Source organism: Lampetra fluviatilis, chromosome 67 (assembly GCF_964198595.1).
Source record: "Lampetra fluviatilis chromosome 67, kcLamFluv1.1, whole genome shotgun sequence".
NCBI classification, from domain to species: Eukaryota; Metazoa; Chordata; class Hyperoartia; order Petromyzontiformes; family Petromyzontidae; genus Lampetra; species Lampetra fluviatilis.
Window position 1 is genome coordinate 2433972 of NC_136341.1, and position 18387 is coordinate 2452358.

The 18387-nt window shown below is 59.3% G+C and overlaps 1 protein-coding gene across 1 annotated transcript in view; it reads right to left on the minus strand.

The window, feature by feature from the left end:
- LOC144952388 (phospholipid-transporting ATPase IF-like) overlaps positions 1–18387 on the minus strand; it is a 130739-nt gene that overhangs the window by 20039 nt on the left and 92313 nt on the right. Inside the window, 6 exon segments of the mRNA XM_078882780.1 lie at positions 5011–5138; positions 8133–8192; positions 10263–10408; positions 11682–11784; positions 14947–15088; positions 16196–16218. Of these exon segments, the coding sequence (XP_078738906.1) occupies positions 5011–5138; positions 8133–8192; positions 10263–10408; positions 11682–11784; positions 14947–15088; positions 16196–16218 (602 nt within the window).

Genomic DNA, 18387 nt, shown 5'->3' on the forward strand with positions numbered 1-18387 from the left:
CATCGCCATCGTCAACACCATCACCGTCATCGTCATCAACACCATCACCATCACCGTCATCGCCATCGTCAACACCATCACCGTCATCGTCATCAACACCATCACCATCACCGTCATCGCCATCGTCAACACCATCACCGTCATCGTCATCAACACCATCACCATCACCGTCATCGCCATCGTCAACACCATCACCGTCATCGTCATCAACACCATCACCATCACCGTCATCGCCATCGTCAACACCATCACCGTCATCGTCATCAACACCATCACCATCACCGTCATCGCCATCGTCAACACCATCACCGTCATCGTCATCAACACCATCACCATCACCGTCATCGCCATCGTCAACACCATCACCGTCATCGTCATCAACACCATCACCATCACCGTCATCGCCATCGTCAACACCATCACCGTCATCGTCATCAACACCATCACCATCACCGTCATCGCCATCGTCAACACCATCACCGTCATCGTCATCAACACCATCACCATCACCGTCATCGCCATCGTCAACACCATCACCGTCATCGTCATCAACACCATCACCATCACCGTCATCGCCATCGTCAACACCATCACCGTCATCGTCATCAACACCATCACCATCACCGTCATCGCCATCGTCAACACCATCACCGTCATCGTCATCAACACCATCACCATCACCGTCATCGCCATCGTCAACACCATCACCGTCATCGTCATCAACACCATCACCATCACCGTCATCGCCATCGTCAACACCATCACCGTCATCGTCATCAACACCATCACCATCACCGTCATCGCCATCGTCAACACCATCACCGTCATCGTCATCAACACCATCACCATCACCGTCATCGCCATCGTCAACACCATCACCGTCATCGTCATCAACACCATCACCATCACCGTCATCGCCATCGTCAACACCATCACCGTCATCGTCATCAACACCATCACCATCACCGTCATCGCCATCGTCAACACCATCACCGTCATCGTCATCAACACCATCACCATCACCGTCATCGCCATCGTCAACACCATCACCGTCATCGTCATCAACACCATCACCATCACCGTCATCGCCATCGTCAACACCATCACCGTCATCGTCATCAACACCATCACCATCACCGTCATCGCCATCGTCAACACCATCACCGTCATCGTCATCAACACCATCACCATCACCGTCATCGCCATCGTCAACACCATCACCGTCATCGTCATCAACACCATCACCATCACCGTCATCGCCATCGTCAACACCATCACCGTCATCGTCATCAACACCATCACCATCACCGTCATCGCCATCGTCAACACCATCACCGTCATCGTCATCAACACCATCACCATCACCGTCATCACCAGCAGGCGGTTACGGGCGATGTCCCTGCAACAGCAGCAGCAGCAGCAGCAGCGCCATCGTCAACACCATCATCAACATCGTCACCATCATCACCGCCATCGTCACCACCACCATCACCGCCATCGTCACCACCATCACCGTCATCATCATCATCGTCGTCATCATCATCATCACCATCATCGTCAACGTCATCACCATCATCACCGTCATCATCATCATCATCATCATCACCGTCATCATCATCATCATCATCACCGTCATCATCGTCATCATCACCGTCATCATCATCATCGTCACCATCATCATCATCATCATCACCGTCATCATCATCATCACCGTCACCGTCATCATCATCATCATCACCATCACCGTCATCATCATCATCGTCAACATCGTCATCATCATCATCATCACCGTCACCGTCATCATCATCATCATCGTCAACATCGTCATCATCATCATCACCGTCATCATCATCATCATCACCGTCACCGTCATCATCATCATCGTCAACATCGTCATCATCATCATCACCGTCATCATCATCATCATCATCGTCAACATCGTCACCACTATCATCACCACCATCATCACCGTCACCATCATCACAATCATCACCATCATCACAATCATCACCATCATCACAATCATCACCATCACCACCATCACCACCATCGTCAACACCATCACCGTCATCATCATCATCATCAACAGCACAATCATCACCGCCATCGTCAACACCATCACCGTCACCGCCATCGTCAACACCATCACCATCACCGTCATCGCCATCGTCAACACCATCACCGTCATCGTCATCATCAACATCACCATCACCGCCATCGTCAACACCATCACCGCCATCACCACCATCACCGTCATCACCAGCAGGCGGTTACGGGTGATGTCCCTGCAACAGCAGCAGCGCCACCATCGTCAACATCATCACCGCCAACGTCACCACCGTCACCATCATCACCGTCATCATCACCGCCATCACTGTCACCACCATCACCACCATCGTCACCATCAACATCGTCACCACCATCACCGTCATCACCACCATCACCGTCACCATCACCATCACCACCATCACCACCATCACCACCATCACCGTCACCATCACCACCATCACCGCCATCACCACCTTCACCACCATCGTCACCACCATTACTGTCACCGTCATCACCATCACCATCATCACAATCATCACCATCACCACCATCACCGTCACCATCATCACCATCGTCACCACCATCACCATCACCGCCATCGTCACCAGCATCACCACCATCACCACCATCACCGTCACCATCATCATCACCGCCATCACCACCTTCACCACCATCGTCACCACCATTATTGTCACCGTCATCACCACCACCATCACCATCATCACAATCATCGCCATCACCACCATCACCGCCATCATCACCATCACCGTCATCATCACCACCATCACTGTGGGTAGGCGTGTACCGGTAGCTGAGTGGGTAGCTGAGTGGGCAGGTGAGTGGGTAGGTGAGTGGGCCGGTGAGTGAGTAAGTGAGTGGGTAGCTGAGTGGGTAGCTGAATGGGCAGGTGAGTGGGTAGGTGAGTGGGCCGGTGAGTGAGTAAGTGAGTGGGTAGCTGAGTGGGTAGCTGAATGGGCAGGTGAGTGGGTAGGTGAGTGGGCCGGTGAGTGAGTAAGTGAGTGGGTAGCTGAGTGGGTAGCTGAATGGGCAGGTGAGTGGGTAGGTGAGTGGGCCGGTGAGTGAGTAAGTGAGTGGGTAGCTGAGTGGGTAGCTGAATGGGCAGGTGAGTGGGTAGGTGAGTGGGCCGGTGAGTGAGTAAGTGAGTGGGTAGCTGAGTGGGTAGCTGAATGGGCAGGTGAGTGGGTAGGTGAGTGGGCCGGTGAGTGAGTAAGTGAGTGGGTAGCTGAGTGGGTAGCTGAATGGGCAGGTGAGTGGGTAGGTGAGTGGGCCGGTGAGTGAGTAAGTGAGTGGGTAGCTGAGTGGGTAGCTGAATGGGCAGGTGAGTGGGTAGGTGAGTGGGTAGGTGAGTGGGAAGCTGAGTGGGTGGGTAGCTGGGTGGGTAGCTGAGTGGGTAGCTGAGTGGGTAGCTGAGTGGGCAGGTGAGTGGGTATGTGAGTGGGTAAGTGAGTGGGTAGGTGAGTGGGTAGTTGAGTGGGTAGGTGAGTGGGAAGCTGAGTGGGTGGGTAGCTGGGTGGGTAGCTGAGTGGGTAGCTGAGTGGGTAGCTGAGTGGGTAGCTGAGTGGGCAGGTGAGTGGGTATGTGAGTGGGTAGGTGAGTGGGTAGTTGAGTGGTTAGCTAAGTGGGCAGGTGAGTGGGTAGGTGAGTGGGAAGGTGAGTGGGTAGGTGAGTGGGTAGTTGAGTGGGTAGCTAAGTGGGCAGGTGAGTGGGTAGGTGAGTGGGAAGGTGAGTGGGAAGGTGAGTGGGTAGGTGAGTGGGTAGCTGAGTGAGTAGCTGAGTGGGTAGCTGAGTGAGTACCGGTAGGTGAGGGGGTAGGTGAGTGGGTAGCTGAGTGGGTAGCTGAGTGGGTAGCTGAATGGGTAGCTGAATGGGTAGCTGAATGGGTAGCTGAGTGGGTAGCTGAATGGGTAGCTGAGTGGGTAGCTGAATGGGTAGCTGAGTGGGTAGCTGAGTGGGTAGCTGAGTGGGTAGCTGAATGGGTAGCTGAATGGGTAGCTGAATGGGTAGCTGAGTGGGTAGCTGAATGGGTAGCTGAGTGGGTAGCTGAGTGGGTAGCTGAGCGAGTACCGGTAGGTGAGTGGGTAGCTGAGTGGGTAGCTGAGTGGGTAGCTGAGTGAGTACCGGTAGGTGAGTGGGTAGCTGAGTGGGTAGCTGAGTGGGTAGCTGAGTGGGTAGGTGAGTGGGTAGCTGAGTGGGTAGCTGAGCGAGTACCGGTAGGTGAGTGGGTAGCTGAGTGGGTAGCTGAGTGGGTAGCTGAGTGGGTAGGTGAGTGGGTAGCTGAGTGGGTAGCTGAGTGGGTAGGTGAGTGGGTAGGTAGGTGGGTAGCTGAGTGGGTAGCTGAATGGGTAGCTGAGTGGGTAGCTGAGTGGGTAGCTGAGCGAGTACCGGTAGGTGAGTGGGTAGGTAGGTGGGTAGCTGGGTGGGTAGGTGAGTGGGTAGCTGAGTGGGTAGCTGAGTGGGTAGGTGAGTGGGTAGGTAGGTGGGTAGCTGAGTGGGTAGCTGAATGGGTAGCTGAGTGGGTAGCTGAGTGGGTAGCTGAGTGAGTACCGGTAGGTGAGTGGGTAGGTGAGTGGGTAGCTGAGTGGGTAGCTGAATGGGTAGCTGAGTGGGTAGCTGAATGGGTAGCTGAGTGGGTAGCTGAGTGGGTAGCTGAGCGAGTACCGGTAGGTGAGGGGGTAGCTGAGTGGGTAGCTGAATGGGTAGCTGAGTGGGTAGCTGAATGGGTAGCTGAGTGGGTAGCTGAGTGGGTAGCTGAGTGAGTACCGGTAGGTGAGTGGGTAGCTGAGTGGGTAGCTGAGTGGGTAGCTGAGTGGGTAGCTGAGTGGGTTGCTGAGCGAGTACCGGTAGGTGAGTGGGTAGCTGAGTGGGTAGCTGAGTGGGTAGCTGAGTGGGTAGGTGAGGGGGTAGCTGAGTGGGTAGCTGAGTGGGTAGCTGAGCGAGTACCGGTAGGTGAGGGGGTTTGCCTCCAACACGTCAAGGGGGAGGTTTTGCTCCGTGAGGCCGTACACCAGAATGGGTAGCGACGTGAAGCAGATATTGTACATAGCGAGGTAGGCGCTTGTGTACAGCGTCTGTGCACACACACAGACACACACACACACAGGTACACACACAGACACACACACACACACAGGCACACACACACAGGCACACACACACAGGTACACACACAGGTACACACACACAGAAAGACACACACAGGTACACACACACAGAAAGACACACACAGGCACACACACACAGGTACACACACAGGTACACACACACAGAAAGACACACACAGGTACACACACAGACACACACACACACAGGTACACACACACACACAGACACACACACACACAGGTACACACACACAGGCACACACACACAGGTACACACACAGGTACACACACACAGAAAGACACACACAGGTACACACACAGACACACACACACACAGGTACACACACAGGTACACACACAGGTACACACACAGGTACACACACACAGACAGGTACACACACACACAGGTACACGCACACACACAGGCACACACACACAGGTACACACAGACAGGTACAGGTACACACACAGACAGACACACACACACAGGCTCACACACACACATAGACACACACACACACAGGCACACACACACAGACACACACACACAGGCACACACACACAGACACACACACACATAGACACACACACACAGGTACACACACACACACACAGACACACACACACATAGACACACACACACAGGTACACACACACACAGGCACACACACACACACAGGCACACACACACAGACACACACACACATAGACACACACACACAGACACACACACACACAGGTACACACACAGGTACACACACACAGGCACACACACACAGGTACACACACACACAGACACACACACACATAGACACACACACACAGGCACACACACACAGACACACACACACAGGTACACACACATACACACACACAGACACACACACAGACACACACACACAGGTACAGGTACACACAGACACACACACACAGGTACACACACAGGTACAGGTACACACACACACAGGCACACACACACAGACACACACACAGGTACACACACACACAGACACACCCACACAGGTACACACACACACAGGTACACACACACACAGGCACACACACACAGGTACACACACACACAGACACAACAACAACAACCGCCATTCGCCACTAAGTGGCGGTGACGTCACCACGACGCTTGTGCCAGGCCATGTGCACCCTGAGGCCACGTGAAGTGTCGAACGCCCGCTGGCAGGAGGTCACGGGGCAGACCCAGGTGCCACGGGTCGACTGACCGAGATGACCGAGATGACTGGCTGATGCACCACCTGTGCCCCCTACTGTGCCAACTTGCTGTGCTTTAGCCACCCGGCACTCCGCTCGTTGTTGTGAGCGTCGCTCCTCCGCCCTCCGTTGTTGTTGGAGGGCGACTGCCTCCAACTGCCCAGTAGCGTCCTTCAGGAGCCTCCTCCACTGAGGCCGATCTTGACACCGCTGGTACCAGTCATCGGCAAGTCCACTCAGCTCCACGTCCTCCTGTACCACATCACTCCATCTCTTCTCTAGCCCGTGCCGCGCCCGTTTAGCCCCCTCGATCCGGCCGAACAAAAGCTGTTTAGGCATGCGGTGGCTGGGCATGCGGGCTACATGACCCAGCCAACGCAGCCTTGCCTGCCGGAGGAGCTCACTGATGGGACTTTGCCCAGATCTTTCAAGGACTTGTGAGCTCCTCACACAATCCAGCCTGGTTAAACCCAGGATGGATCGTAGGCAGGTCAGCCTAAATGTTTCCAACCGGCGAAGATGCTCCACTAGGGGGGTCCACGTTTCGCAAGCGTAGAGAAGGGAGGGAATGACTGTGGCCGAGAAGACCTGAAGCTTCGTGCGGAGCGACAGACCAGGTAGCTTTCACACAGCGTTACGCAACCGATGAAAAGATATCGCCGCTCGACTGATTCGGAGTGAGACCTCTGCTGATAAACCGGAGCCGGTCATAAGCACACTGCCCAGGTATGGGAAACTCTCCACTCTCTCCACAACTGCCCCATCACCGATTGGGAGTTGTGGGGGTGGAGTGCCCGATGGTACAAAATACCCAGGCAGGTGCTTAGTTTTGGTGGGGCTGATGGTAAGGCCTCACCTCTTAGTGGCACACTCCAGTCTCAGCAGCAGCGTCTCCAACTCCTCTTCTGAATGAGCAGCTATTACCAAATCATCGGCATACATAACGTGGTTGACCAATAGGGAGCCATCCCTTGATCGCACCCGGGCGTCGATCAGCCTCCCATTATATCTGTACCAAATGGTAATTCCCCCGGTACAGCTATTGAAGGCTTCACGAACTACGCAGTCGAAATAGATGTTAAATAATGTGGGAGCCAGAGGACATCCCTGTCGCACCCCAAGGTGTACAGGGAAAGGCTCCGACTCCCGGCCACGTAGTTTTACCCGGGCCCGCTCACCATCATGAAGGTCCTTAATGATCGTGAGCAGAGGGTCAGGGACTCCGAAAGCACGAAGAACAACCCAGAGCCCAGTCCTACTGATGGTATCATAGGCCTTGACCAGGTCAATAAAGCAGAGATGTAGGTGTTTTTGGAATTCCCTACACCTCTGCTGTAGCAGACGGACAGAAAATATGGCATCTGTGCAGACACACACACACATAGACACACACACACAGGCACACACACACAGACACACACACACAGGTACACACACATACACACACACACAGGTAGACACACACACACAGACACACACACACAGACACACACACACAGGTACACACACACACACAGACACACACACACACACACAGACACACACACACAGGTACACACACACACAGACACACACAGGTACACACACACACACAGACACACACACACAGGTACACACAGGTACAGGTACACACACACACAGACACACACACAGGTACACACACACACAGGTACACACACACACACAGACACACACACACAGACACACACACAGGTACAGGTACACACGGCTGACCTGCTGGGAGAAGCCGCAGTAGAACTGGTAGAAGAACTGCGGAGCGATGAAGCAGACGTTCTGTGGGTGGAGACACGGAGACACGGGGAGACACGCGGAGACACGGAGACACACGTGAGACACACGTGAGACACACGGAGACATGGAGACACGGCACGCGTGAGACACGCGGATACAGAGACACGGAGACACACGGAGACAGAGACACAGAGACACGCGGAGAAACGGAGATACGGAGACATACGAAGACACGGCACGCGTGAGACACGTGGAGACACGGAGACTGAGACACAGAGACACGCGGAGACACAGAGACACACGGAGACACACGAAGACACGGCACGCATGAGACACGTGGAGACACGGAGACTGAGACACAGAGACACGCGGAGAAACGGAGATACGGAGACATACGAAGACACGGCACACGTGAGACACGTGGAGACACGGAGACTGAGACACAGAGACACGCGGAGACACAGAGACACACGGAGACACGAAGACACGGCACGCATGAGACACGTGGAGACACGGAGACTGAGACACAAAGACACGCGGAGACACAGAGACACACGGAGAGACACGAAGACACGGCACGCATGAGACACGTGGAGACACGGAGACTGAGACACAGAGACACGCGGAGACACAGAGACACACGGAGACACACGAAGACACGGCACGCATGAGACACGTGGAGACACGGAGACTGAGACACAGAGACACGCGGAGACACAGAGACACACGGAGACACACGAAGACAGGGCACGCATGAGACACGTGGAGACACGGAGACTGAGACACAGAGACACGCGGAGACACAGAGACACACGGAGACACGAAGACACGGCACGCATGAGACACATGGAGACATGGAGACTGAGACACAGAGACACGCGGAGACACAGAGACACACGGAGACACGAAGACACGGCACGCATGAGACACGTGGAGACACGGAGACTGAGACACAGAGACACGCGGAGACACACGAAGACACGGCACGCATGAGACACGTGGAGACACGGAGACTGAGACACAGAGACACGTGGAGACATGGAGACACACGGAGACACGCGAAGACACGGCACGCGTGAGACACGTGGAGACACGGAGACTGAGACACAGAGACACACGGAGAGACGGAGACACACGGAGACACGTGGAGACATGGAGACACGGAGACAGAGACACGGAGACACACGGAGACAGACACCGAGAGAGGGAGACAGACACACAGTGACACGGAGACGGGGAGACAGAGAGACAGACACAAAGACACACACGTGGTGATGGTAGTGGTGGTAGTGGTGGTGATAGTGATGGTAGTAGTGGTGGTAGTGGTAGTGGTGGTAGTGGGGGTAGTGGTGGTAGTGGTGGTAGTGGGGGTAGTGGTGGTAGTGGTGGTAGTGGTGGTGGTAGTGGTGGTAGTGGTGGTGGTAGTGGTGGTAGTGGTGGTAGTGGTGGTGGTAGTAGTGGTGGAAGTGGTGGTAGTGGTGGTAGTGGTGGTGGTAGTAGTGGTGGAAGTGGTGGTAGTGGTGGTGATAGTGGTGGTAGTGGTGGTAGTAGTGGTAGTAGTAGTGGTGGTAGTGGTGGTGGTAGTGGTGGTAGTGGGGCTAGTGGTGATAGTGGTGGTGGTGGTAGTGGTGGTGGTGGTGGTAGTAGTGGTGGTAGTGGTAGTGCTGGTAGTGGTGGTAGTGGTAGTAGTGGTGGTAGTAGTAGTAGTAGTGGTGGTAGTGGTGGTAGTGGTGGTAGTAGTGGTAGTAGTGGTGGTAGTGGTAGTAGTGGTAGTAGTGGTGGTGGTAGTGGTTGTAGTGGTAGTTGTGGTGGTAGTGGTGGTAGTGGTGGTAGTGGTTGTAGTGGTAGTTGTGGTGGTAGTGGTGGTAGTGGTGGTAGTGGTAGTAGTGATGGTAGTGGTAGTAGTGGTGGTGGTAGTGGTGGTAGTAGTAGTAGTGGTAGTAGTGGTGGTGGTAGTGGTGGTAGTAGTGGTGGTAGTAGTAGTGGTGGTGGTAGTCGTGGTACTAGTGGTAGTAGTAGTGGTAGTAGTAGTGGTGATAGTGGTAGTAGTAGTAGTAGTGGTAGTAGTAGTAGTAGTGGTAGTAGTGGTAGTAGTAGTAGCAGTAGTAGTACCTTGTAGAAGAAGTACTGCACCAGCTGGGCGATGCGCACGTAGTACAGGTGTCCGTGCGCCAACAGGAGCCGCCGCAGGTGACAGAAGCGGTGCAGCGCAAAGTCGGCGCTCCGCGCGGCCTGCCGACCCTCGCGGCCCATCACACCTGGCGGGCGGCACGGGGACAGTGACGGTGATGGGCACGGTGATGGTGGCGGTGACGGTGGCAATGACGGTGGCGGTGGCGGTGACGGTGAGGATGACGGTGGCGGTGACGGTGATGGTGACGGGGACGGTGAGGGCAGAGGTCGCAACCGGGTACCCGATACCCGTACCTTACCCGATACCCGTACCCTACCCGATACCCGTACCCTACCCGATACCCGGCTACGGGTTACGGGTACCCGTTTGCGACCCTGGTGTGGCCGGGTACGGGTACGGTGACGGCAGAGGTCGCAACCGGGTACCCGATACCCGTACTCTACCCGATACCTGTATCCTAGCCGATACCCGTACCCTACCCGATACCCGTACCCTACCCGATACCCAGCTACCCGTACCCGTTTGCGACCTTGGTGCGGCCGGGTACGGGTAAGGAATCAAAACCCGTTTGCGACCTCTGGGTGACGGTGACGATGAGGATGACACGACGATTGCCTTCAGTCCAGAGGTCGCAAACGGGTTTTGATTCCTTACCCGTACCCGGCCGCACCAGGGTCGCAAACGGCTACCCGGCTACCCGTACCCGGCCGTACCCGTACCCTACCCGTACCCTACCCGTACCCGTACCCTACCCGTACCCTACCCGTACCCTACCCGTACCCGTACCCTACCCGTACCCTACCCGTACCCTACCCATACCCGGCTGGGTACGGGTAAGGTACGGGTATCGAGTACCCGATTGTGACCTCTGCTTCAGTCACACCCCCCCTTACACCCCCATGCCCCCCCACGTGCCCCCCCCGTGCCCACCGATGCCCACGTGCCCCCCCCCCCGTGCCCACCGATGCCCACGTGCCCCCCCCCCCCCGTGCCCACCGATGCCCACGTGCCCCCCCCCCGTGCCCACCGATGCCCACGTGCCCCCCCCCCCCCCGTGCCCACCGATGCCCACGTGCCCCCCCCCCCGTGCCCACCGATGCCCACGTGCCCCCCCCCCCCCCGTGCCCACCGATGCCCACGTGCCCCCCCCCCCGTGCCCACCGATGCCCACGTGCCCCCCCCCCCCCCCTGTGCCCACCGATGCCCACGTGCCCCCCCCCGTGCCCACCGATGCCCACGTGCCCCCCCCCCGTGCCCACCGATGCCCACGTGCCCCCCCCCCCCCCCCGTGCCCACCGATGCCCACGTGCCCCCCCCCCCGTGCCCACCGATGCCCACGTGCCCCCCCCCCCCCGTGCCCACCGATGCCCACGTGCCCCCCCCCCCCCCGTGCCCACCGATGCCCACGTGCGCCTCCTGGATCATGCTGACGTCGTTGGCTCCGTCGCCGATGGCCAACGTGATGGGGCTGCCTGGCAGCGCCTTCACCAGCCGCACCACCTGGGGTCACGGGGGGGTCACACGGGGGGGGTCACGGGGGGGGTCACGGGGGGTCACATGGGGGGGGTCACACAGATACTACCAAATCTGTTTGAACAATTCACGTCCCACGTCTCCCAGTGCCCCCCCCCACCCACGTGTCCGCCCCCCCCACGTGTCCCCCCCCCATGTCTCCCATTGCCCCCCCCCACCCACGTGCCCCCCCCCCACGTGTCCCCCCCCCCACGTGTCCCCCCCCATGTCTCCCAGTGCCCCCCCCCACCCACGTGTCCCCCCCCCCACGTGTCCCCCCCCCCCACGTGTCCCCCCCCATGTCTCCCATTGCCCCCCCCCACCCACGTGTCCCCCCCCCCCACGTGCCCCCCTCATGTCTCCCAGTGCCCCCCCCCACCCACGTGTCCCCCCCCCACGTGTCCCCCCCCCCCACGTGTCCCCCCCCCCATGTCTCCCAGTGCCCCCCCCCACCCACGTGTCCCCCCCCCACGTGTCCCCCCCCCCACGTGTCCCCCCCCCATGTCTCCCATTGCCCCCCCCTTGTCTCCCAGTACCCCCCCCCACGTGCCCCCCCCGTGCCCCCCCCCCACGTCCCCCCCCCCCACGTGTCCCCCCCCATGTCTCCCATTGCCCCCCCACCCACGTGTCCCCCCCCCCACGTGCCCCCCCCCCGTGTCTCCCAGTGCCCCCCCCCACCCACGTGTCCCCCGCCCCACGTGTCCCCCCCCCACGTGTCCCCCCCCATGTCTCCCATTGCCCCCCCCCCACGTCCCCCCCCCCCACGTGTCCCCCCCCCCATGTCTCCCAGTGCCCCCATGTCTCCCAGTGCCCCCCCCCACCCACGTGTCCCCCCCCCCCACGTGTCCCCCCCCCCACGTGTCCCCCCCCATGTCTCCCATTGCCCCCCCACCTACGTGTCCCCCCCCCCACGTGCCCCCTCCCGTGTCTCCCAGTGCCCCCCCCCACCCACGTGTCCCCCGCCCCACGTGTCCCCCCCCCCCCCACGTGTCCCCCCCCATGTCTCCCATTGCCCCCCCCCACCCACGTGCCCCCCCCCACGTGTCCCCCCCCCCCACGTGTCCCCCCCCCCATGTCTCCCAGTGCCCCCCCCCACCCACGTGTCCCCCCCCCCCACGTGTCCCCCCCCCCACGTGTCCCCCCCCATGTCTCCCATTTCCCCCCCCACCCACGTGTCCCCCCCCCCACGTGCCCCCCCCCCCATGTCTCCCATTGCCCCCCCCTTGTCTCCCAGTACCCCCCCCCACGTGCCCCCCCCCGTGCCCCCCCCCACGTCCCCCCCACCCACGTGTCCCCCGCCCCACGTGTCCCCCCCCCCCCACGTGTCCCCCCCCATGTCTCCCATTGCCCCCCACCCACGTGTCCCCCCCCCACGTGCCCCCCCCCATGTCTCCCATTGCCCCCCCACCCACGTGTCCCCCCCCCCACGTGCCCCCCCCGTGTCTCCCAGTGCCCCCCCCCACCCACGTGTCCCCCGCCCCACGTGTCCCCCCCCCCACGTGTCCCCCCCCATGTCTCCCATTGCCCCCCACCCACGTGTCCCCCCCCCACGTGCCCCCCCCCATGTCTCCCATTGCCCCCCCACCCACGTGTCCCCCCCCCCACGTGCCCCCCCCGTGTCTCCCAGTGCCCCCCCCCACCCACGTGTCCCCCGCCCCACGTGTCCCCCCCCCCACGTGTCCCCCCCCATGTCTCCCATTGCCCCCCACCCACGTGTCCCCCCCCCACGTGCCCCCCCCCATGTCTCCCATTGCCCCCCCACCCACGTGTCCCCCCCCCCACGTGCCCCCCCCGTGTCTCCCAGTGCCCCCCCCCACCCACGTGTCCCCCGCCCCACGTGTCCCCCCCACCACGTGTCCCCCCCCATATCTCCCATTGCCCCCCCCCACCCACGTGTCCCCCCCCCCCCACGTGCCCCCCCCCATGTCTCCCATTGCCCCCCCCCCACCCACGTGCCCCCCCCATGTCTCCCATTGCCCCCCCTTGTCTCCCAGTGCCCTCCCCCACCCACGTGTCCCCCCCCCCATGTGCCCCCCCCCCCCCGTGTCCCCCCCCCCCACGTGTCCCCCCCCATGTCTCCCATTGCCCCCCCACCCACGTGCCCCCCCCGTGTCTCCCAGTGCCCCCCCCCCCACCCACGTGTCCCCCGCCCCACGTGTCCCCCCCCCCACGTGTCCCCCCCCATGTCTCCCATTGCCCCCCCCCACCCACGTGTCCCCCCCCCCCACGTGTCCCCCCCCCATGTCTCCCATTGCCCCCCCCCCCACCCACGTGCCCCCCCCATGTCTCCCATTGCCCCCCCTTGTCTCCCAGTGCCCTCCCCCACCCACGTGTCCCCCCCCCCATGTGCCCCCCCCCCCCCGTGTCCCCCCCCCCACGTGTCCCCCCCCATGTCTCCCATTGCCCCCCCACCCACGTGTCCCCCCCCCCACGTGCCCCCCCCGTGTCTCCCAGTGCCCCCCCCCACCCACGTGTCCCCCGCCCCACGTGTCCCCCCCCCCCACGTGTCCCCCCCCATGTCTCCCATTGCCCCCCCCCCACCCACGTGCCCCCCCCATGTCTCCCATTGCCCCCCCTTGTCTCCCAGTGCCCTCCCCCACCCACGTGTCCCCCCCCCCATGTGCCCCCCCCCCCGTGTCCCCCCCCCCACGTGTCCCCCCCCCCACGTGTCCCCCCCCATGTCTCCCATTGCCCCCCCCGTGTCTCCCAGTGCCCCCCCCCACCCACGTGTCTCCCCCCCACGTGCCCCCCCCCCGTGTCCCCCCCCCACGTCCCCCCCCCCCACGTGTCCCCCCCCATGTCTCCCATTGCCCCCCCCCCACCCACGTGTCTCCCCCCCCCCACGTGTCCCCCCCCCCACGTGTCCCCCCCATGTCTCCCATTGCCCCCCCCCACCCACGTGCCCCCCCCACCCACGTGCCCCCCCCCCCACGTGTCCCCCCCCCCCACGTGTCCCCCCCATGTCTCCCATTGCCCCCCCCCCACCCACGTGCCCCACCCCACCCACGTGCCCCCCCCCCCACGTGTCCCCCCCCCCATGTCTCCCATTGCCCCCCCCTTGTCTCCCAGTACCCCCCCCCCCCACGTGCCCCCCCCCTTGTCTCCCAGTGCCCCCCCCCCCACCCACGTGCCCCCCCCCCGTGTCTCCACCTCGGCCTTCTGCAGGGGCGACAAGCGGCAGCAGACGACGGCGCTGCACAGCTGCGAGAGCTCCTGGAAGCGCCGCCGGTGCTGAGAGAGCAGCTCCCACACGCAGGAGCCGTCCACCACGAGGGCGTGCTGCAGCTTCTCACTACACACATACACACATACACACATGTACATACACATACATACACACACACATACACACACACACATAGCTCCCACACGCAGGAGCCGTCCACCACGAGGGCGTGCTGCAGCTTCTCACTACACATACACACATACACACACACATACACACACACATACATACACACATACACACATACACACATATACACACATACACACACACATACACACACACACACAGCTCCCACACGCAGGAGCCGTCCACCACGAGGGCGTGCTGCAGCTTCTCACTACATACATACACATGTACATACACACATACACATAGCTCCCACACATACACACACATACACACATACACACGCATACACACACAGCTCCCACACGCAGGAGCCGTCCACCACGAGGGCGTGCTGCAGCTTCTCACTACATACATACACATGTACATACACACATACACATAGCTCCCACACATACACACACATACACACGCATACACACACAGCTCCCACACGCAGGAGCCGTCCACCACGAGGGCGTGCTGCAGCTTCTCACTACACACATACACACATACACATGTACATACACACACATACACACACACACATACATAGCTCCCACATACACACACACATACACACACACATACACACACACATACACACACACACATAGCTCCCACACGCAGGAGCCGTCCACCACGAGGGCGTGCTGCAGCTTCTCACTACATGTACATACACATGTACATACACATACATACACACACATACACACACACACACATACACACACACATACATAGCTCCCACACATACATGCATACACACATACACATACATACACACACATACACACATACACACATACACACACACACATACACACACACACATACACACATACATACACACATACACACATGCACACACACACACACAGACATATACACGTACACACACATATACACACACACATACACACACACATACACACGTACACACACATACACACACACACATACACACACACACATACACACACACACATACACAACAACAACAACCGCCATTCGCCACTAAGTGGCGGTGACGTCACCACGACGCTTGTGCCAGGCCATGTGCACCTTGAGGCCACGTGAAGTGTCGAACGCCCGCTGGCAGGAGGTCACGGGGCAGACCCAGGTGCCACGGGTCGACTGACCGAGATGACCGAGATGACTGGCTGATGCACCACCTGTGCCCCCTACTGTGCCAACTTGCTGTGCTTTAGCCACCCGGCGCTCCGCTCGTTGTTGTGAGCGTCGCTCCTCCGCCCTCCGTTGTTGTTGGAGGGCGACTGCCTCCAACTGCCCAGTAGCGTCCTTCACGAGCCTCCTCCACTGAGGCCGATCTTGACACCGCTGGTACCAGTCATCGGCAAGTCCACTCAGCTCCACGTCCTCCTGTACCACATCACTCCATCTCTTCTCTAGCCCGTGCCGCGCCCGTTTAGCCCCCTCGATCCGGCCGAACAAAAGCTGTTTAGGCATGCGGTGGCTGGGCATGCGGGCTACATGACCCAGCCAACGCAGCCTTGCCTGCCGGAGGAGCTCACTGATGGGACTTTGCCCAGATCTTTCAAGGACTTGTGAGCTCCTCACACAATCCAGCCTGGTCAAACCCAGGATGGATCGTAGGCAGGCCAGCCTAAATGTTTCCAACCGGCGAAGATGCTCCACTAGGGGGGTCCACGTTTCGCAAGCGTAGAGAAGGGAGGGAATGACCGTGGCCGAGAAGACCTGAAGCTTCGTGCGGAGCGACAGACCAGGTAGCTTCCACACAGCGTTACGCAACCGATGAAAAGATATTGCCGCTCGACTGATTCGGAGTGAGACCTCTGCTGATAAACTGGAGCTGGTCATGAGCACACTGCCCAGGTATGGGAAACTCTCTACTCTCTCCACAACTGCCCCATCACCGATTGGGAGTTGTGGGGGCGGAGTGCCCGATGGTACAAAATACCCAGGCAGGTGCTTAGTTTTGGTGGGGCTGATGGTAAGGCCCCACCTCTTAGTGGCACACTCCAGCCTCAGCAGCAGCGTCTCCAACTCCTCTTCTGAATGAGCAGCTATTACCAAATCATCGGCATACATAACGTGGTTGACCAATAGGGAGCCATCCCTTGATCGCACCCGGGCGTCGATCAGCCTCCCATTATATCTGTACCAAATGGTAATTCCCCCGGTACAGCTATTGAAGGCTTCACGAACTACGCAGTCGAAATAGATGTTAAATAATGTGGGAGCCAGAGGACATCCCTGTCGCACCCCAAGGTGTACAGGGAAAGGCTCCGACTCCCGGCCACGTAGTTTTACCCGGGCCCGCTCACCATCATGAAGGTCCTTAATGATCGTGAGCAGAGGGTCAGGGACTCCGAAAGCACGAAGAACAACCCAGAGCCCAGTCCTACTGATGGTATCATAGGCCTTGACCAGGTCAATAAAGCAGAGATGTAGGTCTTTTTGGAATTCCCTACACCTCTGCTGTAGCAGACGGACAGAAAATATGGCATCTGTGCAGGACCGCCCTTTCCTGAAACCACATTGGGGCTCCGCAAGCCTCTCCTCAGCATGCCTAGCAAGGCGATGTTGAATAATCCTTGCCAGGACCTTACCCGGCACACTGAGGAGTGAGATGCCCCTGTAGTTGTTACAGTCTGTGCGGTCCCCCTTCTTAAAGAGGGGGACCACCAGGGCATCCTTCCAGTCCTGCGGAACCCGTCCAGTGGTCCAGACTGTTGTTATGATGTCATATAGGGCAGTCTGTGCACAAACGCCACCCTCCCTCAGCATTTCGCCTGGGAGATCATCTCTGCCCGGTGCCTTCCCTGGTCTCAGACTCCGGATCGCCCTCAGTACTTCCTCAACAGCCGGTACCTCAGCCAGCCACTCACAGGGGGTGACCTCTTCCAATATTTGAGGCACCGCAGCCTCAGCAGGGTTATCCCCACTTTGTGCCATGATGTTTTCCTGGCTGAGAGATTTTCCCTCCCCCAGGACCTCACAGAAATGCTCAGCAAATCTGCAAACCTGTTCCTGGGGGTCGGAGATTGGATCACCGTTTTTTCCTCTAATGATGGTAATAGGTGTGGCGCTGCAGGTTACTTTTTTGATGGAGTTAAATAGTGATTTGTGATCGCGGGCCACTGAGGCAGACTCCATCTCCTCAGCAACCCGCGACCACCACCCATCCTTACAGCGCCTTACGGCTCTCCGAACCTCCGAGCGAAGGCTGCGGTAAACCTCCTCATTCTCTGACGTGGGATGCTGTAGGCGAT